At 41.6% G+C, this 24,262-nt stretch overlaps 1 protein-coding gene across 6 annotated transcripts in view; it reads left to right on the plus strand.

Annotated features, from left to right (window-relative positions):
* SLC9A3 (solute carrier family 9 member A3) overlaps positions 1-24,262 on the plus strand; it is a 245,734-nt gene that overhangs the window by 71,083 nt on the left and 150,389 nt on the right. The window contains exon 1 of one of the 6 annotated variants that reach the window (XM_072153016.1): positions 13,386-13,827. The exons of 4 other annotated variants lie outside the window; for them this stretch is intronic. In XM_072153016.1, the coding sequence (XP_072009117.1) occupies positions 13,605-13,827 (223 nt within the window). In that variant the 5' untranslated portion in view covers positions 13,386-13,604. Of the gene's footprint in view, positions 1-13,385; positions 13,828-24,262 lie in introns of those variants that run through there. One more of the 6 variants, XM_072153015.1, reaches the window with a different exon arrangement.

Below are 24,262 nucleotides of genomic sequence, written 5' to 3' on the forward strand. Positions count from 1 at the left end.
CATAATTTGCACAAACAAAAAATGCATGATACAAAATTTGCATAAAAACATGTGAATTAGAGATGGGTGAATCTGAACGAAGTGGAATTCGATACGTGACAAACCCGAAGTTTACGATGATTTGTGGGAACAAAGTTTTTTTTTTTCGTCTTTTTTTTAGCTAAATAGGCACGAGCACAACATGCATGGGGCAGAGAACTCTGGGAAGGAGAAAGGAACACCCTCAATGACATCTGCAGACCTGTAAGCCAATCAGCGACCGGCAGGCTTATGTTATGTCACACAGGTCTATAAAAAGCAGCCACTTCACACTACATGTACTGTCTGTAGCGTCTAGCTGCTGTTAGTGTACTGTGCTATAGCAATTTCTTTTTCAATCTCAGGGTGTGCGTTAGGGGGATCTGTAAACCCCAAATAGCAATTCTTTGTACTTATTGAATCCAATAGGAAGAAATCTGTTTCATATCTATGCAGCAGCTGTAGTGATTTGTGTACCTTTCCCAGGGTATGCGTTTTGGCATATCTGTATGCCCCAAATAGCAGTTCTTTTTAGTTACTGAATCCAATAGGAAGAAATCTGTTTCATATCCACACAGCTGCTTTAGTGATTTGTGGACCACTCTCAGGGTGTGCGTTTGCTAAAGTTGAGAGCAAGAAATACGTGTCACCTCTACCAAGTTTATAGAGTGATTTTTGCTTCCCTTCCAGGGTGTGCGTTGTGGGGTATCTGTATAACGCAAATTCCAATACTTTTTTTTTTTGCTAAAGTTGAGAGCAACAGATAAGTGTCAAATTCACGCAGTCTATAGAGTGATTTTTGCTCCAATTACTGGGTGTCTGTTGTGTGTTATCTGTATAATGCAAATTCCAATACTTTTTTGTTGCTAAAGTTGAGAGCAACAAATAAGTGTCAAATCCACATAGTTGATTAACCATTTCAGACAAAGTTGACAGGTGGAGAAGGCAGAGGTCGCAGCACAGTAAGGTGACGTCACAGCAGGGGTGACTCTTTGAGGCCAGAACTGACGTTGACTTCTAGCGGCAGTGTGTTGATCAACAACCCAAAGGTTGTTGAATGGTTGACTAGGTCATCCAATTCCTCAAATATAACATCTGACAACCCCAGCCAACAGTCTGTGGGTTCCTCAGATACAACAATTAGTTGGCATGGGCCAGGAGTAGGTCAGCGGTCCTCACCTGTCCTCAACCAGCCTCTGTCCTGTTCATTTCCCTCAGCCACTATTCAGCAAGGACAAAGTGTCTGAGGACAGTCAGCAGCTGCTTGGCAGTGAAGAGATGAGGCAGACATCCTCTGCTTAGTACAGTAGGCAGGCTGTGCATACTGACACCGTTGAGGAGAGTAGCAGTGACAGGAAAACGCAAATTGACGATGATGTAGCCGATCAGACTTGGGAGCTGGGTGTAGCAAGGGATTCATCATCGTTGGGCGAAGAGAGTGTCAGCTTGCGCGTTAGGCAGTGGAGCAGGCAGCAAGTCGCTACTGTGGCTGTGAGTCAGCAGTATGGTAGCAGTGTGAGGACGGGAGCCAAATGGCCGATGGGTACAAATCCTGCTTCGCAGGTTAAAGTAAGCAGTGGCACAGGGGCTCAGCGAGGCAGCGGCAGTAGTAGTCACTCAGTGCAGAGTGTTGGTGGTAAAATCACCATCTCGGCAGTGTGGCAGTTTTTTGTGAAGACACCAGGGGAGCCGAGCGTGTGTATATGTCGAATCTGCGGGCAGAAAGTGAAGTGTGGCCAGGGAGATAACGTTGGCACCACGGCCCTGTGTCAACACATGCGTCTCCATCCAATGGCCTAGGAGAAACGGGTCTCAGATGTGGTCCATCCTGCCAATACAGCAGTAGCATCTAGTGTCACACATGCCGTTTCAGCCAGTCAAGGCTCCACCACCTCGGCTGAAGGGAGCTGATTGTCTTTTACATCATCTCCCGGTCCAGAAGCTCCTGCTCCTCGCTATGCAAGGCGCTAGCAGTCATTGAGCGAGGCGATTACAAAGAGACAACTGTATGAGCCCAGCCATCCTAAGGTACAGAAGCTGACCGTGCTCCTGTCCGAGTTGTTGGTACTGCAGTCCCTCCGTTTCCAAGTCGTGGACTCTGTACCCTTCAGATAACTAATGGCTTGTGCCGAACCGAGGTGGAGAGTTCCAAGACGAAATTTCTTTTCCAAAAAGACAGTACCAGACCTTCACAAATATGTAGAACAGAAGGTGGGCCAGTCCTTAAGCTTATCGGTTTCTTTCAAGGTGCACGCCAGCGCGGACGTGTGGAGCTGTAACTATGGTCAGGGCCAGTATATGTCCTTCATAGCCCACAGGGTGAATGTGCTTCCTGCCCAGCCACACCAACAACTTGAACAGGAGATGATGATTTCTCCTCCACGTTGCTCCTGCTCCAATGTCCGCCTCCTCCTTCTCCTTCTCCACCACCACCTCAGCCTTCACAAGTGTAAGTGCTGCTCCATCATACCATATGTGCAGGGCACAGCGGTGTCATGCAGTTCTACACCTGGTTTGCCTGGTCACACAGACGAGTCGCCAGGACTGCGGGATGAATAACGTCATTCCACTGCTTCATGTCCTGGAACAGATGCAGCAAAATCTGTCTGGTCAGGGCACTGGAGGCACTGGAGAAGTGGCGACTACAACTCATGGCCAGATGAGTCCGGTGGGGGCTGAACTGGAGGAGGAGGAGGACATTGGAGCACAAGCAGAGTCTGGTAAATTAGTGGTTTTTCTACTCAGGTGACAGGAGAGGAGCAGCAGGAGCATCCGGAGGAGGTAGAAGACGAGGCAGATGAACCAGAAGCACCTTGGCAGGATACAGTGGAGATGGAGGCCGGGAGTCCCTCAGAGTTAATTGTGCAGATGGCCACGGCATGCTGCTTTGCCTAACTAGTGACAGCCGAATAATCAACATCCAGCATAGGGATGAGTTTTGGCTCTCCACCCTCTTGGACCCTCCCTGCCAGTCAAAAATGGGTGCCTTTTTACCAGCTACCGAGAGGGAGGAAAAACTGGCATACTATAGAGTTATACTGTGCAGACAGTTGGCCATTGCTTTTGTGCACCATTGTCCATCCTCTGTCAGGTCTGACTGGGGGATTCCTGGCAGTCATCGCTCACGTACTACTGCCACGGCTGCTGTGGGGAGGTTGGGGGGTAGGAGCAGTTAGCAGCTCCATCAGCATAAGCTTAAATGTGGAGTCTTTATTGAGCAGCTTCCTTCACCCGTCACCAGCAGCAGGACATAGAGCAGACCCTGCGCCACCAGGTGGGGTCCTACTCGGACAGCACTCTTCCAGCCCAGGTAGAGGATCCCCTGGACTACTGGGCAGCCAAACTTGCTGTTTGCATTAGAGAAGCTGTCCTCCCCGGCCATTAGTGTGACATTAGAGCGGGTGTTCAGTGCGGCGGGAGCCATTATTACCCCGAGGAAAACCCGCTTGTCCACCCATAATGTGGAAAAACTGACCATTGTCAAGATGAATCTGGCGTGGATCGGCAAGGATTTCAATACACCAATGCCTTATGCATCAGATTAGATCAGCCATGATGCCTCCCCCAAACGTTGAGAAATAAGTCTGGATTCTAACTACCTGCCTCAGTCACTATTCTGATGCTGCCAGTTGCTCCATCTGCCTCCCACCATCTTTAGCAGGGACTGGAATTGTCACCCACCACCGCACGTTGATTGTGCCACTTTCTGACCTCCTGCTGCTGCCACCACTGCCACCTCCACACTCTAACATTGTGCCACTCTGTGGCCTACCATGTTGCTGCCACCTCTAGAATTTCTCATTATGCCACTCTCTGACCTGCTGCCACCACTGCTTCCTCCACGCTCTCAACATTGTGCCACTCTGTGGCCTACCATGTTGCTGCTACCTCCAGAATTTCTCATTGTGCCACTCTCTGACCTATTGCTACTGCCACCTCCATGCTCTAACATTGTGCCACTCTGCGGCCTACCATGTTGCTGCCACCTCCAGAATTTCTCATTGTGCCACTCTCTGCCCTGCTGCTGCCACCACTGCCGTCTCCACGCTCTAACATTGTGCCACACTCTGGCCCACCATGTGGCGTCTCTAATCTTCACATTTAAATTGAAAAATTTCAAATTCATTGTGCCACTCTGTGGCCTACCATGTTTCTGCCACCTCCAGAATTTCTCATTGTCCTACTCTCTGACTTGCTGCTGCCACTGCCGCCTTTACGCTCTTACATTGTGTCACACTGTGGCCTACCATGTTGTTGCCAGTTCCAGAATTTCTCATTGTACCACTCTGTGACCTACGATGTTGTGGCCACCTCCATAATTTGTCAATGTGACACTCTGCGGCCTACTCATGCTGCTGCCAACTGACCGCTGTCTCCCTCTGTGATTTCCATAATGCTGGCACTAAGAACGTTTTCATACTTCGGTGTACGGAGCTGTGGGGGGTGTAATTTTTTGGGAGAGGAGATGCCATTTTCAATGCTACCATTTTTAGGACTGTACTACCTTTTGATCGCTTTTTATTACATCTATTATATTTAGCAAAATGGCGAAAAAGTTTAAATTTTTACTTTGGGTGCTATTTCTGTTACAGAGTTAAACTCTGGCAATAACTGTTATTATATTTTGAGGGATCGGGAATTTTAGGATGCAGCGATGCCTAATGTGTTTATGATTTTTACTGTTTATTTATCAGTTCTAGAGAAAGGGGGGTGATTTAAATTTTTATGGGTTTTATTTATTTATATTTTTTACCTGCAAACTTTCAGTCATGAAAGTTCACATGTTATAGCAAGGTGCAGGTGCCGCTGTCCGCATTTCCTTTATGCTCTCTTGGCATGGCCTTGTGAGGAGCAAAATAATCGCAATGTCTTGCAAGGCGTTTCGATTATTTCAGGGCTTGTAAGTCACAAAACTGACACACAAGCCCTGATGAATGTCTTCTATAATACAGTGATTAAGGTCAGTGTACTGTATGATGTGAGTGGCAGGCCTCCCTCATCCCTGCTGTGTAGAAGGTCAGTGTAGATGTCTGGAGCTGCTGGTCATGGAAGGGGAGAGAGGCATCGATATAGGCTCTGTCTGTGCTGCCACCCTCTCCCTGAACCTCCACAATTATCAGGAGCTGCAGATGAGTCTACTGGGTGTATGGCGGGGTCACCTCTCCTGATGCACAGCTCACACAGGGTGGAGGGGCCGGCCCAGTGGAAGAGGAGGAGGAAGTGCTGTGAGCTCGCAGCTCACTGACCTGCAGCCGCGCTGCTCCTGACACTGTGTCTCTGCATCTATAGTAGTGTGTCCCAGAATCAGGAGACGGACTTCGTCTATTGGTCTGGGACAATGCCGGTAACAGCATGACAATTTCTCAACCACCTGGGGCAAATTGGGAGGTATGCACTGGCGCACTTAGAGCCAGCCTATGTTCAATGTGTCCCATGGTCTACCCATTTTTTAATGTGTCAGCACTAGTGAGTACAAACCACGTCCACATTTCAGTCAGCATCTCCACAAAGTCAGACGAGGCAGAAATATGTGTTTTCCTGGCGCAACGTGAAAATAAAACTGACTATTTTTTTGTGTGCCTAAATAATCCTCCACAAAACTTAATTTAGCACAAGCGCAATATTAAATCTCCCCCATTATGTTTATTCCAGGAATACCCCTTTATTTTAAGATAGTATTAAGACAAGCCGTGTGGTGTATTTTAAACAAATATAAGAGCAAGGTCAAGTATTAGATTATAAACAGGCAAGCATTTTAGACAAACCTAAGGTAAAGGTGTACCTTAAACTCAACAAAGGCCAAGGAATTAAAGGGGTTTTCCGGTAATCAGCATAATTCTTAAAGAAATGGGTCCTTAAAATATGTAATTAGTTGTTGTTTAAAATTTTTCTCCACAGAAAAATGCTGTGGACATAGACTGTAAAGACGAATTAAAATGTTACTGGCCCTTTAATCAGTCCGTTGATTTCCTCTGCGTGGAGCACATGCCGGACAGAAGATGGCCGCTGGTCACATGTCCACATCACATGTCCTGCACCTGCCTGGGCAGGTCATGTGATCATTACTAAGTTTGCCTGGAGGGGGTTGGTTGCAGTGCATCCAGTGTTGGTGTGAGACATCATCACAGTGGGTTAATGTGCAGTGATGGCAGTTACACATCATTACTATGGTAACAGAGCAGGATAGTCTGTTAGATCATCACTGGGAGCAGAGCATAAGAGGGAGGAGGAGTTACTGAGAACTAAAGGATCATGGTACTTGTAGATTCCAATGGCGGCCACCTTGGCGATTACTCTGCACACTTTAGAGAGGCCATAACATTTTGTGAATAATAAAATCAAACTATTTATGCTGCATTTTGTGACTAACGACTTGAGATTTGTTATATTCATTTATTTATAGCATTATGGGTTTTTGTATCAGACGTTCATATTCCTGGAATACCCCTTTAAGTGTAGTGTATAGTAAGCACTATTGTAAGCCATTTACTATGTCAGGTAAGGTGCAGATACTGAAAACCACTAAGTGCCAGAGTTTTGCTTGCACCAAAACAGTCTTAATAAACTATGATCAATGTCCCCCTTTGTAATTAACCAAAGGTTTTAATTTTTTAAAAATGTATTAAAACACAATAAAACCTGCATTAATTTTATATCCCCATGATCGTACGACCCAAAGAATAAAAATAAAGTTTCATTTGGAGTGCATAGTGAAAGCCCAAAAAAAACCTGAGAAACAAGATGTTGCAAATGTGTTTTTTCTCCAATTTTGCTCTATTTGGTTTTTTTCCTGCTTTTCAGTACACAACATTGAATATTAAATACCATCACTACAAAGTACAATTTGTTACACAGAAAACAGAAAGTCCTCACATAGCTGTGTACACAGAATAATAAAAATAAGTGTACAGGGTGTGTAGTGAAAAACCTATGTGTGAGCAAGACTGTAAACAGAACCACAAACTTTACTAGTATTGTACTTAATCTCTCTACTTAATCCTAATCACTTGGAAATCAGATCAAATTCAGCATTCCTTTCAAAGCTAAACAATTAGCACACCATGTGTTAAGAATGAACTATTTGTAAATTAAACTTCCTGTTCAATAAACAGAAAATACAACAGTTCGAAACCAGAATACAATGCCTATTTAAATATACCAGATTCCTACAAGAGTTTTATTTGCCTGCATTATTCAACCTAGTGTGAGGAAACTATTGCAATTACTTCAATCTGAACATAACATTCTAAACATATTAAAAATGGCTTCCAGTGCCTACAAGCTTTAAACTCTCTTAAGTAAAAAAAAAATGATAAGATTTACCTTGCATATAACGAAAGTATTTTGTGCATACCCCAAAGGCCATCCTTTACTAAAACTATTCAATCATTGTTCCATCAATGCCTTTTCATGTAATAGGAATTGCTATCCTAATATGCCCTAAAACTGGATTCAGATTGAATGAAATAATGAAGTAGATTGCATCTTTTTAATGTTCTGTTTCATCTCCTTTTAGGCTGGTATCATGCAGAAAACCAAGACTCTGCACAATACCAGCAGAGCCAACACTGAATACATGAATACAGTGTCTGTGCTTCTGTTCCATCAGAACACAGGGACTTCATATTCTTCATGGAATGACTAATTTCATATTTCCCTCTGATGCAAGGACTCTCATCCCCAATGCTGAGCTCATTCCATGGTATCCAACCAGCACATTGGGGCTCATTTACTAAGGGTCGTGCTGCGCACTTTCGTCGGACTGTGCAACTTTTTCGGTAATTACACAACTTGCACAGCTATTTAAGAAGTGTCTCCACTGGGATTTTGTTGCATGCTATCCTTTTTTTGGGCATCTCTGCTAGCTTCCATGCAACACAAATTAGGGGGCGTGCCACAGGACGGTCTAACTTATTTAAACTGAGCGCGGGATTTCACCTTTAGTGTGTCACGTAATTGTAAACGTGGCCAAGAATAGGACCTACTCTGAGATTTTTCTCATGGGCTCTAGTCCCAGACTCAAGGCTGTGAGATCCATAGTTGTCTATACAGGGTTGTTCTGGCCCATCGGTGGGGGGTGAGGGGGGGCGGTGAATCCCTCCATGGGCCCCGACCACTGGCACTTAGCAGGGGCCTCCGTTCAGATCGATCTGAGGCCCCTGCCAGTGGTTTCTATAGTACTCGATGCGGCCGGAAACGGTACCATCACTGACTACAACCACAGCAGTGAGTGCGGTGCCGCCGGGTACTTTCCGCCGCACTCAAACCTTAGATTACGTGGCCACGCAATGACATCTCGCCACGCAATCTATAATCTGAATGCAGCGTGACGCCATGAGGTGAGTAAAGTTTTTTTTTTTTTCTGTTGGCAAAAGGGAGGGGAGAAGGGGGGGCTTATTAAAATATGGAGGGTAGAAGTGGGGCCTTATTAAAATATGGAGGGGAGAAGGGGGAGCCTTAATAAAATATGGAGGAGAGAAGGGGGGGGCTTTAACAAAATATGGAGGGGGGACTTTAATAAAATAAGGAGGGGGGAATGGCAGTGTGTATGAGGGGGGCCTAATAAAATATGGAGGGGGGGAATGGCAGCGTGCATGGAGGGCCTTAAAAAAATATTTGGGGGGGGGGGGTGGATGGCAGTGTGCACGGGGGACCTTAATAAAATAAGGAGGGGGGAATGACAGTGAGTATGAGGGGGGATGGCAGTGTGCATGGGGGGGCCTTAATAAAATATTTGGGGGGGTGGATGGCAGTGTGTATGGGGGGGCCTTCTTAAAATATGGAGGGGGTGGGAATGGCAGTGTGTATGAGGGGGGCCTTATTAAAATCTGGAGGGGGGCAGTGTGTGTGACATCGTTTTATCCAGGTGACATTATACTGTAAGTAACTGTGGTATTTTTAGGGGTGCAGTAAGGGGGATCTGCTTCCCAGAACACATCTGCCAGAAAATTCTGCAACTAAATTTTACGATGATTTGGGAGATGAAGGAGAAGACAAGTCACCTGTGAGGTATAAGATCCCACTTCTTCCTGTGTCAGATCAGTATTGTAGTCACTGACTTACCTTCTAGTGTGAGACAGCTCTCAGCTTATATACTGTTATATCTATAGGGTCAGAGAGACAGGTGTGACTTGTCTATGTGGTGCGTGACGCCAGAGGAGGGTTATTGTCATCAGTTCTTGTAAAGGTTTTCAGCATTTTCTTATTGGAAGGTTGGTGAACAGTGCAAACACTTACATCCCTAACCACAGCCCAGCCACCAGCCCAGGAAACCAGGGGTAACTCTTATACTATCCCTAACCACAGCCCAGCCACCAGCAGAAGCCTGGAAACCAGGGGTAACTCTTTTATTATCCCTAACCACAGCCCAGCCACCAGCAGAAGCCCAGGAAACCAGGGGTAACTCATTTATTATCCCTAACCACAGCCCAGCCAGCAGCAGAAGACCCAGAAACCAGGGGTAACTCTTATACTATTCTTAACCACAGCCCAGCCACCAGCAGAAGCCTGGGAAACCAGGGGTAACTCCTATACTATCCCTAACCACAGCCCAGCCACCAGCAGAAAGCCTGGGAAACCAGGGGTAACTCTTATACTATTCCTAGCATTAATGCCCTGAGATAACGTCACCACTGCAGCCCCTGTACACAAACCAAGAGCCGAGCACTAGCAGAGATGGGAGGAGAAAGGGATAATCTTATCCTTCATTTCTCTGCCCCGCTAATTATTAGAAATTCCCTTATCCCAGAATATTTCTATGTAGTAGTAGGTGGGCCCCCAAAATCAATTTCACTGGTGGGCCCCAGGCACCCCAGTCTGACCCTGTGTCTATAAACCCAGTAAAATATACGGGGATGTTCACAAGCAACAAAAAAACCATAGCTTGCTCAAATAAAGAAAATTTTGTGTGCTTGAAGACTTACTAAGGATTTTACTACTGTCTTAGTAAGTGAAGCACTTTCCTTCAGTATGGACTGTGCTATTCCAGAGCGATAGAAAGCCACCTGACTTAACTGGCTACATGAGTTTGATAAAGAGTGCCATCAGTTGAAACCTTACACATATCTGGCATTGCCATAGAAAGATAACAAATAAAAATAAATTTCACTTCAAAAGGAGTGCTTGACATTATTTTAAGTAATCATATCTCAGTGCACCTGCTGTAGGCATGGAGTGGGGCTTAAGGTGTGTTAGATAAGTGATAAGGGGACCAGGATGAGAGTAGGTTCATTTATTCTATACTTACCTTATTGGGAGATGTGAAGGGGAAGGATGAACTGCATCCCCTCCTTCTTAGGGCTTATTAACACAGGATTTTCTGTTGTCAACAAAAAAAAAAAATTATTCACATTTTTTGTTTGTGTCCTCCTCCATTGTTTTCACTGTAGCAATAAAACAATCAATGACTTAACAATGGTTAAAAGGAATCACCAGTGAAAAGCAAACTGCAAACAAATGTCAATTTTGTTTTTGCAGACTTATTGACTTGTATTGTTATCTGTGATCAGCAAACGTGAAAAAATAACGATGTGTGAATAAGCCAAAGATATCTCCTCCACGTATTGTGTTTTTGATCTTCTCCCCTGTGTGTGTTATAAATGGTTAAGAAGGAGCTGGTATATGTGTTGTCAGTGGGAAAGCTGGTGTGTGTTATTGGGGGAGTGTCGGTTGCGAGTTGATGTGTGTGTTGTCAGTTAGAGAGGGCAAAGTGTGCGTGTTTTGAGTCCAAGGGGAACAGTTAAAATACCCAATTATAAACTTTATATTTTTGATACCTTCAGTCAGAGGTAAGGGGTATATAGGTTATAGACTCTTATATAAGCTGTTTTGTCCTTTGAAAACATTTTTTTTTTACTTTAGCCATTGTCCATGATAGAAAATTATATGACCACAACATCAGCAACCTGTACTGAATAGTGCTGGCCTAAAGGTCTGGCCCCATGACCTTCTTTGTACTGTATTAGCCATAGCCTAGTCTGGGGTATTTGGTATCAGCCCTAATTTGTTCTGCGGTCTGCTTTATCAACCATAGTCTGGTCTGCTCCTCAGATCATGGATGATACTGCAGACTCCAGACCAACCACTTTCCTGTTCGTGGTCTGTGGTATTGTCCATTTTCGTCTGTGGGGTCTGCAGTATCAGCAATCATCTGGTTTGGGGGATCGGCTATCATCTGGCCATCAATCGTCTATTCTATGGTATAAGCCATTGTTTGGTCTGGGGCTGCAGTATTATTTATTATTTCTAGGGTGGTGTTTGGGCTACAGTGCAGCATTTGGGTCGTATTTGATGCCTCTGTGGTGGTTACAAATTTGGCTCCATATAGTATGTGACCCTTTGACTAGAAAATATTATGCAAATCTAAATGAATTCTAGATTCCTGCAGTTGTCAAATTTGTTTATTAAAGCACAGAAAACAGTGGCTCTAATGTTTTTCTTGAATAAATTGAATACATTTTTCACTTCAAATTTCATCTTGTTGTTTATTTCTTAGCATATGTGTTATGCTGGGGTTTTCCTATAAATGTGATATATCTGATTGTACTGTTCTGTACTATATTCTCTCTATCCAGTTGTACTTGTACTATGTTTGCAATATAATTGGTTATGGTGGCATTGTCATGGAGCAAATATTTGTTGCAGGGGCGCCATTGTCTAGTCTGCTTAGGGCATCAAAATGCCTTGTTCCAGACCTGACAGTCACCTTGAAAGAAGTTTTTATGTTCCTGGTCAATCAATAAGCTTGACTTGCTGCTGAAGGACATAAAACTGACTATATTGTTCAGTTAAGGACAGTTTAGGACATTATCAAGGTATACTGTTGTATACAGAGTATATCAGTGATTATCAACCTTTTTTGAGCCGCGGCACACTTTTTATACATAGAAAATCCTGGGGCACACCACCAACCAAAATAGCACAAAAACTATAGTTAATAATGTAGATCCTAAATTTATTTTACTCACTCAGTGTGAAACCTTGGCCTGTTTCGATAAACACAAAAGGGATATCCTGGCAGGAATGGTGGAAAGACACACACGAAGCTCTTCCCCAACAGTTCTCAGTTTCTCCCTGTTTCTAGTATATGGTGCTGATTATTATGTGGCTCATATACTGCAAAATAAAGGGGTACAATGAGAGGTACTATGACCATGAGGCCAGAGTACAAGTGCCAGCTCGTATACTCAGCATATGAGCTGGTACTTGTAGTACTCCAGCCTCATGACTATAGTATTTCTCATTGTTATATGCAGTATACTGCTGGAGTACTACAAGTACCAGCTCATATGCTGAGTATTCTGCCAACAGTTCATATGCTCAGGCAAAAGCTCATATAGTCAGCATTATTGGTGGGCATTACCTTGGCGGTGGGAAAATGCGAGAGTCTCTCTGCTCTCAGGATGATGCCCCGGCCTCGGTGACGTCATTTTGTTGCGCGAGGTTCAAAGCTTGCACATGTGTTATTGTACATGTCTCCTACATTGTAAGAAGCCATGACTGTGCATCGCTGCACATTGCCAGGAAAAAAAACACAGGGGGCACCCTAGTTTGGGGAACTTTCCCCGCGGCACACCTGACCATGTGTCGCGGCACACTGGTTGAAAATCACTGGAGTATATAATAAGTTGATGAATATTATAATATTCATCAACTTATGAATATTTTGTATATTTTTGGATTTATGACGTGTTCTGAGATATACATTTGGTCAAATTTGGGGAAAATAATGTGGCAAATTGTACTGTGAGGGATTATGGAGATCAATTGGGAAATCATTAATTGCTATACTATGGTTAGGTCACCAATAAGCTGTTGGTTTCATAAAATAGTACATTACTATGCCTTTCAATATAATATAATATAATATATTCTATATTCTGTTTCCATGCTGCTCATGTATCTCAAAGCTGATAATCAGACGGGTCATGTATAAAAGTAGATAACATGTGTTAACATGGTGTATATTAGAGGCTGCCCTTAATTAAATATATTATTGACATCAAGAACGGAACATGTTTTTTTGTAGTTGACATGTTGAAGATGTTCCCCAGTATCTGTTCCAGTGATGGGACCTCTGCACCTCAGTGCAGCAATGTATTCCAATATCATACACATTTTTGAGAGGTTAACTCACCCCTTTGCTACAAACATCTATAACATCTAAAAGATAGTTAACCACTCCCACGATGGGACACTATTCCTCCACATATGAAAGGCATTTATATCATCACTCTCCAGACAATCGATTCCAGCTCTGACCTCTTTGTGCTCAGAAGTACCTTCTCACTGGGAGGAGAAAAGGTGGACCCATCTGTATTTCTGTGCACCTTAAAAGGAGGGCTTCTGTGCTAGTCCTCACTTGCACCTGAACACACCTGTACACTTTATTTCTTATGTAATGGAGCTTAACAGTAGCTATTTGAGAAGCAATACCTGAGACTGGCAGGGCTGATAAAGAAGGATTCATTGCACTGCTGTAGACTCCATAGGTAAATGACTGTCAGAAGAACTTGTATTTAATCCATTAAGATCACAAATAGGATATTTGCAGCTTGATTTCCTAATTCCACACGACAGCTTACACCATGGAGAAGATTTCTATTCCTTTGGCAATATTAACTTTAGCATGCCCATTGATCAGTGCATCACTACAAGATCTCAAAAGTGGTGGGGAAAACTCAAATGATGGCGGTGGGCACAACTCAGAGACACCTACAAGTCTCCAGATTGTCACCTTTAAATGGCATCACGTACAAGCACCCTACATAATTGCTTTATGGATTCTGGTGGCAAGTTTGGCTAAAATTGGTAAGTGATTTTTTTATTTAAATTAAAAAAAAATACATATTTTAATATCTATTGTATGTACTTTGCGTATTATTGGAAGCATGCTATTCCTCTCCCAAGTAACCCCATGGTGTACTGATGCAATGTAATCATAATTAATAATCCACATAATTAAGCAATGGTTAATTATCATCATTAATTGTCACAATTATGATGTCAAAGACAATCAATTCTGATTCATGAACATTTTCTCCTTTGGTAGGAGGCTTTATTGGCCAACCTTTAGTATTTTTCTTTCAATAGAACATTACGATAGAAGTGTTGTGTTAGCTATACCATACTACTACATGGGGAAGAAAGCAAATTAACAATGATTTAATTTTTTTTTTCCTCCTGGCATTATCATTGTCATATCTTTACATCTAAGGTCATCATATTTTCTAACAGCTGTTTGTACAATGCCCATTACTTTCAAAATTTCCATATATGGACATATGTATAATATTGTTGGCTGAAAATAGCATCCCTTTTACACAGGATTATCCCCACCTCTGGGACCCACAATTAATTGTCCTAGAAGAGAGGTTCCCAAATATTCTGATTTAAGAGAATGGGGCACATTTACTAAGGGCTTTGTGCCGCTTTGCGATGCTCTTTAGTAGGACTGTTCTTCATGGCTAAAATGGCTTGCACAGGTATTTAACCCCTTAACGCTGAAGCCACTTTTCACCTTCCTGACACGGCCCATTTTTTCAAATCTGCCCTGTGTCACTATAAGTGGTTATAACTTTGGAACGCTTTAACATATCCAAGTGATTTTAAAATTGTTTTCTCGTGACACATTGTACTTCAGGTTATTTGAAAAATTTTGGTGGTATGTTTTGCATTTATTTATGAGAAAATCAGATATTTGGTGAAAATTTGGAAAATTTTTTGATTTTTGAACTTCAAAATGTTCTACTTTTTCCATACATAGTCATAACCGCAAAAAAACGTAATAACTAACATTCACTAAATGTCTAATTTATGTGGACATGGTTTTTTATGCATACTCTTATTTTTGTAGGATGTTATGGGCCTTTGAACGTTAGGTGCGATTTTTCACATTTTCATAAAAAACGCAAAATCCTGCTATTGAGGGACCTGCTCAGGTTTCAAATCACTTTGAGAGACCTAAATAAAAGTAAACCCCATAAATTACCCCATTATAGAAACTACGCCCCTCAACGTACGTGAAACAACTTTTATGAAGTTTGTTAACCCTTTAATTGTTTTACAGGGGTTAAAACAAAATCGGATGCAATTTTGAAAGTAAAATTTTTTTGGCTAAATTAATATGTTTTTCAAAAAATGTACAAATTCTCAGTGGATAAAATACCAAAACGCTCCACAAAATTTGATACCCAATCTCTTCCGTGTATAATAATACCCCATATGTGGTGGTAACCTGCTGTATGGGCACACGCCAGGGCATCGAAGGGAGCTGCGCCATTCAGAGCAGATTATGCATTATCAATTTTTATTGGCTATACAATCTTTATTTTTTTGGCAATTTGGACATATAAGGGCTTATTTTCTGCGACATGAGATGCACTTTACAAATACTTCATTTTAGTGGGTCATTAGCTTATTGATGAGATTTTATTAACTCTTGAATGTATGGGTGAAAAGAAAATTGTCAATTTTGGTTTACTTTCTTTTCGTATTTTTTGGGGGTCGTACACCGTACACTAAAAATATTATATTATCTTCATTCTATATGTCACTACGATTACGGTGATACCTCATTTATATAGTTTTTCTTTTATTTTTACAATTTTACTGGCTAAAAACTAATATAGAGGAAATCTCATTTGTTTTTGCATCGCCATCTTTTCGGAGACGTAACTTTAATATTTTTTGGTTAACAGAGCTAGTTTAGGGCTTATTTTTTACGTGTTGAGTTGTTCTTTTCAGAGGTACCATTTTTGCACACATAACTTTTTTTGATCACTTTTTAAAACATTTTTGTGTAGAGATTTTATGAAAAATGTACATTTTTTGCGTGTTTTTCGGGTTTTGTTTTTACGGCGTTCCCCGAGGGGGTCCAATAATGTTTCTGTGTTATTGTACGGATTGTTACGGACGCGGCGATACCAAATATGTGGGTTTTTTTGGCGATTTTGTGTTTTTTTTCACTTTATTGCATGTGTATAGGGAATATTTGTGTTTAGGGGACTTTAACTTTATTTAATTAATTATTTTTATTCAAAAATGTTTTTATGTAATGTTTTTAACATTTTTATTAACTTTTACAGGTTAGCTTGAACAAGTGATCCACTGATCACTTGTTCAAGCTCTTCTTCACATTACACAGTGTAATACAGATGTAATGACAGCCGGGTCCTGTCAGAAGGCAGGGACCCGGCTACAGGAAGGAGGATCGCGCAGCCCCGGGCACCGGCAGTCCCGGGGCTGCGATCGGAGCAGCGGACCCCCCGGTAAGCGTCGCGGGGGGGGGGTTCCGATTCTTCTGAAATGCCCCTTGCACGCCGCGGTCAGCGTTGACACCTGCAGCTTCTGGCGCCGACTCCGTTCAGGAGCCGGTGCCAGAAGCATGACGTAATAGTACTGCATTTTGCGGGAACGCACCTCCCGCGATGCAGTGCTATTACGTCAAATGTTGGGAAGGGGTTAAGGAGTGTGTGCGCTGCGATTGTGGGGCATGCAATCCGCTTCCATGTGACACAAATAAGGGGGTGTGCCCTTGGTCGGTCCAACTGATTCAGACTGAGCGCCATATTTAACTTTGAAATTATGTTGCACGACCTATGTTAAAGATGATGAACTCTGTTGGCCCTAAGCAGCGAAGCAACACTTTAATGATTTCTAGCGCACGATCTTAGTGAATAGCCGCATGCTGCATTATACACGGACAATGTCAGTGAACTTGAGTGGCATTGTAAGTAAATGTGCCCCAATGTGTTGTCAATTTTTAAAAAATTTTTCTGTACATTACAATTCTGTACATTTTAATAATCCTGGAACCTAACCTAAACTTTATTTTAGTAATTTGTAAAGTAACTGCAGAGGCTACTGGTGCATGTACTAACCTTGCCAGGTACATGGAGTTAAGGCTAGTACATTCCCCAGTAGCCTCTGCAGCTAATTTACAAAAAGAAAGCTTTTTAACAAGTTAGGTTTATTAAATTACAGATTAGGGCATAGGCAGGCAGAAGGAATCTGCCATCATATCTACTTCTGATAGTAGATTGCTCATGGTAGGTTTCCTTTAACTGCCTATATGTCCAGTTCTGTAGCTCACAGAAGCATAAGCTCATCTGAAAGATGAGATTTTTATGTTTAATATGACATAAAACGCATGTATCTTGGTACTATAGAATCCAAGATAGAGGCTACTAAATGGACACCTCATTAACCACTAAACTTGACTCATCTTATTTGAAAAAGGATGAGAATAGTCATATTCGCCTAACTTGAGGGATTTTTTTTAATAGGCAAACAGATGAGATTCCACATAAAAGAGGAGATCCTGGAAAGGACATTTCATACTTTACCTGAGTAGACTAGCAGTTTAGTGGGGTAAAACCTGGTGACAGGTTCCATTAGGTTTACAAAATAGGGTCATTCTCTGAGGGAAGGAGTCTACCTTGTTCTGGTATCATGGTAGCTCTCAAGATGCCACATCGCAGGGTGTCAAAATCTGATATGCATTTACTCCTTTTTGATTCCTTAGATTAATAACATGAAAGGTGGCATTTATTAAGTATAGGGGCCATAACAAAGTAATCTGCAGTCAATGAATGTGATAAGTATGGATTTCTCTTGTGATTTCTGAAGTTGTGTGATAAGTACTGTATTCGTTGTGTGTGTGTGTATGGGAGTATACTGAATTATCTACATGTGCACTTATCCTTGGACACAGATCTATGATTAACCTCAGCAGCAACTGCTGTAATGTGTAAACATCAGTTTTGAGGCAGACATAGGGGCTTATTTAGTAAGGGTCCGTGGCCGCACTGTCGTCGGTTTTTCCGACGTTTTCTGGATTTGTAACGCTAGGACAGGTATTTAACTGGGGATTGGGGACTGAGCGTGGGATTTAGCTTTAAAATTGTGTCAAATTAAACAGGAGGGGGGAGCTGGGGATAAGGGCACCAATGCGGGTGCCACTGTACAGTCCAATGCTCAAAATATTTCAAATCCAAACGAAAAAGATTGCATAAACAAGTAATTTATAAATGTTCAATAAATTTATTAATACATCACATAAGTAGATCATCATTACAAAAAATGGGGAGGTAGCAACATAATGGAAACCAAATTGGGCGCACGATTTCCGTGAATCGCGGCACAGTGCATTGTCGCTAGACAATGCACTTTCGGGAACTCCAAGGGACCGGGTTAGTAAATGTTCCCCAATAACGGACGGAACTAACCTTCTGCTGCACTTGGAGTGCATATATACACAAATTTATAGCAATCTTGATATAAAAATAGCACTAGATAAATCTTTGTACGGGTTTTTGATACCTAGGTTATTGCAGCCCAGTATAATTTTTTCCTCTAAAACTCCAAAGACTCTCTTGTGCCATTATGTCTTTGCTGTTGTAAGCCACTACCACAAGGATCTCAGTATTGTTTGGAAATGTGCTGAAGGTGTTGTGTAATTTATTTTAACTCCTTAACGACCAGGCCTTGTTTTGTTTTTGCTTTTCCATTTTTCACTCCCCACATTCCAAAATCTATAACCTTTTTATTTTTTTTGTGTAAAGAGTTTTGTGAGGGCTTGTTTTCTGAGTAACAAATTGCACTTCATAGTAAGGGTATTTAATATTCCATGCCATGTACAGGGAAGTGGGAAAAAAATTCCAAATGCAGTGAAATTGGTGAAAAAATACATTTGCACCATTTTCTTGTGGGCTTGGATTTTACGACTTTCACTGTGCGCCCCAAAGGACATGTCTACTTCATTCTTTGTGTCCGTATGATCGCGGGTTACCAAATTTATATAGATTTCATAATGTTTGCATACATTTACAAAAATTAAAACCACCTGTACAAAAAAAAAAAAATCTTAAATTTGCCACCTTCTGGCGCTAATAATTTTTTCATACTTTGGTGTACAAAAGCGACTTTTATATTCGCCCGTGAGCCCTCTTCTTACAGCAGTAGCCGAAAACAGAAAGACCTCCCTTGTTGAGCCTGTTGCACCTTATTTATGAAGTGTCGGCACCACAATATCGGGGCTTTTCCAACACTTGCTACTTTTTTTTGGGTGCAGAATTGTGGTGGCGCTTGTGAATCCAAAATTTTTCTGGCACTTCTACTTTTCCAACTCATTTTATAGGCAAGTTTTTGGTAGCTGGTCTACGGTGTTCTGTTTCACCTTCATGAATTTGGAGACAGTTCTAAACCTTTTTGTTTTTCCTCCAATTTATTAATCCTTTGTGCCACAAACTTACATCCCACTGAAAAATATAGCACACTTCCTGCGCCACCCTGCATCCAAATTGATAAAAGTCTGCCACTGTTTCTCATAGATGCCTACTATCAATGTTGGACTAAGATACCTATGGCCCACCAGTTAAATCCATTATTGGGACACACCTATAAGCTACTACTCTATTATTACTAATATTTTAGCAAATACCCATTAACAAACCTTAGTCAGTAGTAGTATTTTTCTTCCTAACCTTACCTTGCACTATTCTTGACCCTTGAGGCTCGTAAGAACCCTGCTGTTAGCCTGTTCCCTTGAACTTGATCTGAATAAAGTATTTTGGTAAAGAAGATAATACCATATATACTCGAGTATATGCCAAGTATTTTGTTCTGAAAAATCCCCACATGACTTATACTTGGTTATTTAAAAAAATGAACTCAATACTCACCTTTTCGTGGCCCCCGGCAGCTTCTTGTCCACTGGCAGCAACAGCTCAATATGCACTGTCTGCGCACACATTATGATGTCAGCAAGCAGCGCATAGTAAGCAAGAAGAGGACCTGTGGAGGGCGTTGTAAAGGTGAGTACTGAGTTTATTATTTTTATGTGCTAGGCATACTGGGGGAAGGGGGCTTGCTATATACTACTAAGGAATTCTGTGAACCATGCCTTTTGCACTCTAGGCTTATACTCGACTCAATAGGTTTTCCCAGTTTTTTGTGGTAAAATTAGGTGCCTCGGCTTATACTTGAGTATATACAGTACTTGTGTTTGTACAGGAAACTCTTGACAATCATGTTCAAACATTGCAAGTAAATTCCTCTCTACGCTGAACAGAAGAGATGTATCCTAGTCAGTATATACAACATTCCCTAGTTGTTCCTGTAGACTGAGGCTCCTGGTATTGATTGCCTGCCTGGAGTCATGCTACTCACTAGCTGTTCTAGTTATAGTTTAGTTTTATATTTACCATTAAGTTTCAGCAACAACCTACTGAGGCTAATTAAGTAAAAACAAAAGTAAATCATGACACATTCCATCTAAGTATGTGGAGTAATTTTCCTTTACAAGTATGGGTTCTAGAAGCTCTGTTCTTGTATCATGGTTAGTTAAACACACTCATTAAGGCCCTTTAAATTCTTAATACAATCTCTTGCAATTGGAGTCATTAGTAGTTAGTGATGTGGAAATAAAGTATATTGTAAGCTATTATTCCACAGCATCTTTTTGTAACTGCAGTATGGAAAACTAGCCATTAGCTCAGGCTGAGTAAACTTGTAATGAATGTACCAAAGATGTAATTATGAAATAATAGCCTTAAAGAGTGAGTTATATATTTTGGCAGATTTGCGGTGCGTCAAACCATCTGTCTATCGAGAAAGGATGGTTGAAGAGCGCTCACTCCTCCTACTCCCTGCCTTGTGCTCATCCGGGATCTGGTCAAGGCCGTCTGAATGTACCCTAAGACCGATTCCTATACACCACTTCTGCACCTAATTTTCATGTTACCAGTTGTATATTTTAATTATAGTCAGGGATTAATCGTCTTCTGACCACTGTCAATCTGGTCCTGGGCCTGTTATGGAAGTACTGTGGATGACATTGTTATAGTTCTCTATTTACAAACTGTCAGGAACAGACAAAACATTTAATGCCAGCACTAATGTATAGAAATTAAAATGAACATTTTATTTGGTATTGGAAAAAGCCAAAAGTAAAAAGAACTTACTGGTAATACTTCTTGAACTCCAGATTAAAAGCTTCAATGTTGAACCAAGATTGACTATCTCTGTAATTATTACTCACATATATATCTGGGCTTATTTGAACCCAGAACTTCCAGCTCACAAAAAGAAAAGCTACATCGATAACATATTATAGAGGGCTCTAGTAGTGTTTTGTTGCATTCACACACCAATAATAACAACCACTTTGTTCACAGTGAAAATTAAAAACACTCTAGAAGCTCCGCCGACATGCTTCTCTGGTAACCCAGCATAATCAGTGGATTGGGGCAACAATGTTAATTACCCTTGCAGCACCATAGGGCTGATTTTTGTAAATAAATTACATGGTTATAGCAGTACTAAACAGAAATTGTTTTACTGGAACCCATGTCTCCACAAACTTTGACTGTAAAGAACACATTCTTCAAATTTTTGGCTTTTGCTTTAATTTTTTTGCGCCTAAAACAAAGTTTGCCACAAGGGAGTTTTTTGCAGTGTTCCCTTAGTTAAAACCAGATTCCAGATGCGGAAGTTGCGGCTTCATAAGAAGCAGAAAGTTTTGGTGCTAAACTGCACTTGCTTCCTTCACAGCTAAGGAAATAGCTTAGAGGTGTTTGCGAATTTTTTTTGCAAAGTTAAAGTGGCATATTCACTTAAGACCTGAACCCTGCAAATGCCAGCAGTATTAAAGGGGTGTTCCCACAAAGACACATTTCTTAAATATACTCAGGATAACAAAATAACACATTCTCTAATTTACTGTTATTTACAACATATAGCATTTCACAGATATAATTCCAATCTCTATGAGTCCTGCTGTACACAATTTCAGTTGCCCCTGGTCCCCGACCCCGGATATTGCTCTCCTATATGATGCTGCATGAACTGAGCTGCTCCCTGCCTCTAGCCCCTACACTTGCATTCCAAGATGAGATCACTGACACTCACTTACTCCCGGCAAACAGCATATCACATTGTAAGGAGAGAAAAGCTGCATGCTAAAGGCAGATAAGTTCTTTATCCTGAGAGAGGGAGGGAAGAAACATCAGATGTGTTGTGGAAGAGCAGATATGCAGCAGAGCTGACTGTGTCATTGTGTCTAAAATGTATATAATGGATCTCATCATCTCTGATTTGATCTCTCTTTCTATGTGTCAGATACTAGTATAATGTTCAGAAGGTAAATTAAAGTAATAGCAAGTGGGTCCCCAACGGATCACTGAGACCGTCACTGATCAGCAAGTTAGTCCCTATTGTGTGGATAGGGGGTAACTTGCTATCACCTGACAACCTCTAACTTAGGGTGGGCTTACGTCTGGCATACTGGAGCGGAGGAGGGTCGATCTCTCCCCTCTCCATACAGATGCAGAAGTATGGCCATGCACACATGGAAAGATAGGACATCTTCTATCTTTTCCCTGTGTATGGAGTGGTACGGTGCTACACGTGTGAGGCACTGTATTGCTCCCTGCACCCATTGCTGTCTATGGGGATGTACGTACATCCGTAAGTTTGCGACCATACAAATGTGTGTATTTGTGCTGCACATGGGCAGGAGGCGCGCCAACCATGCTGATGTCCAACGCAGAATTAACTATAGTGGAGGTGAGTGATAAATCACCTGTGTGTTGCCCTCTTAAGGGACCTGACATCTTCCGTCTGAGGCGAGATTCTCATCTCGCCGCATAGTGGAAGCAGCCCTGAGTGCATGGTATAGCTATAGTGGGCAGGCCTGTGACAGGAACGCCCTGCACCAGCTCAGTAGGGCCCGCTTCAATCCCCCTCCATACCCACTTGGCTTGGAGGTAGCATGAGGGGGCAATAATTGCAATTCATGGTGGTTCACAGGGAATTGTGGTTATTTCAGGTCTTGTATGCCATTATAATCTCCCCCATAGATTTTATCCTGCTTTATTTTTCCAGCATGGGACATGTTAAAATGTTTTATTTAATTAAATACATTTGTACAAACTTTAACTATACTTCCCTATGTGCTCCCATATTTACAGGAGATAAAACCCTTCTCATCTAAATGTACTATTAAAGCACAACAATAGCATCTTGCTAGATAGGGCATATGGATTCCTGCTGGGAACAAGGTTATGACGGATTGATGCTGAAAAGTACAACCTATTGCAATTATTGCAATTTCACAGTTTCAACTCCTTTTTAGGATGTATAAATTACAAAATGTTTTTTTAATATCTGTTTTATATATTTTAAATAAACAAAGGATATTAATGAAATTGTTATTGTAGTGTATGTAAAAGTCCTACCTTTAGTCACCTTATACCACAAAAGGAAAAAACATAATTATATGGCTCCCAGGTATAGCAAAACTCAGTAATAACCCACTTATGGTAGCAACACTCACAAAATAATTTATGCAAAGTTGTGTTAAAACTTTACAGCTCTTTTAAAGTTTTACAACTTTCTAAATGTAACAGAAAATGTACAAGTCAGAATGACTTGTTAAGTGAACTCATTAAAATGTTGCATGCATTTTAACTGCTAATTTCCTACTCAGTTAGCCTTGGAAATCTGGTAAAACCTACCTTAAACCAGTCTTTAAAGATAAAATAAAACTATAGTTAGCATATATTGCAGCAAATAAATTACATTTGAACATATGAATGTGAGTATGTCAAGGCTACTAACCTTGACTTGAAAATCATCAAACTTTATAAGGAACTAGTAAACAAATAGCTTCTTGTGAAATGAAGTCAGGTGTATAATCACATACATATCATTAGCAGTAAATGTTTGTTTATGTTTGCCTTAATCTGCAAACTGTCATAATTTACTGTTCTTTAGAGTACCTAGGGTAACAGTGACCATTATATGGTTTCTGACACATGACATTTAAGAATTAAATTGCCTTGTTAAAAACGTCTACAGTGACATTATTGGGGCAAGAAATAGTGGCATTAGTGGAGTATGCCGATTCTTATCAGCTGCTGCTGCTGCATTGTCATGAGTAGAGATGAGCGGGTTTCAACTTTATATGTCCACAACCTGTTGGTGGTGGTGGTGGTGGGGGGGGGGGGGGCGATAACTGCCTGCTGGGAAAAGTAGTGGAGGCTGGAAACTTTATACCTTGGGACAGCCGCTTCCATCAGATCTTTAAAGCTATCCATCTCCACCAGCCTGAATTGGAACATTTCAAAAGCCAGCAATTTGGAAATGTTCCTATGCAGAACCAGAGCTTGTGCATGCTAGGGCAAAGCTTTCGCTTTCTATCGAAGATTTGGAGGAGGGGGAGCAGGGGCTGAACGGAGTGTTT

This window comes from Engystomops pustulosus, chromosome 5 (genome assembly GCF_040894005.1).
Source record: "Engystomops pustulosus chromosome 5, aEngPut4.maternal, whole genome shotgun sequence".
NCBI classification, from domain to species: Eukaryota; Metazoa; Chordata; class Amphibia; order Anura; family Leptodactylidae; genus Engystomops; species Engystomops pustulosus.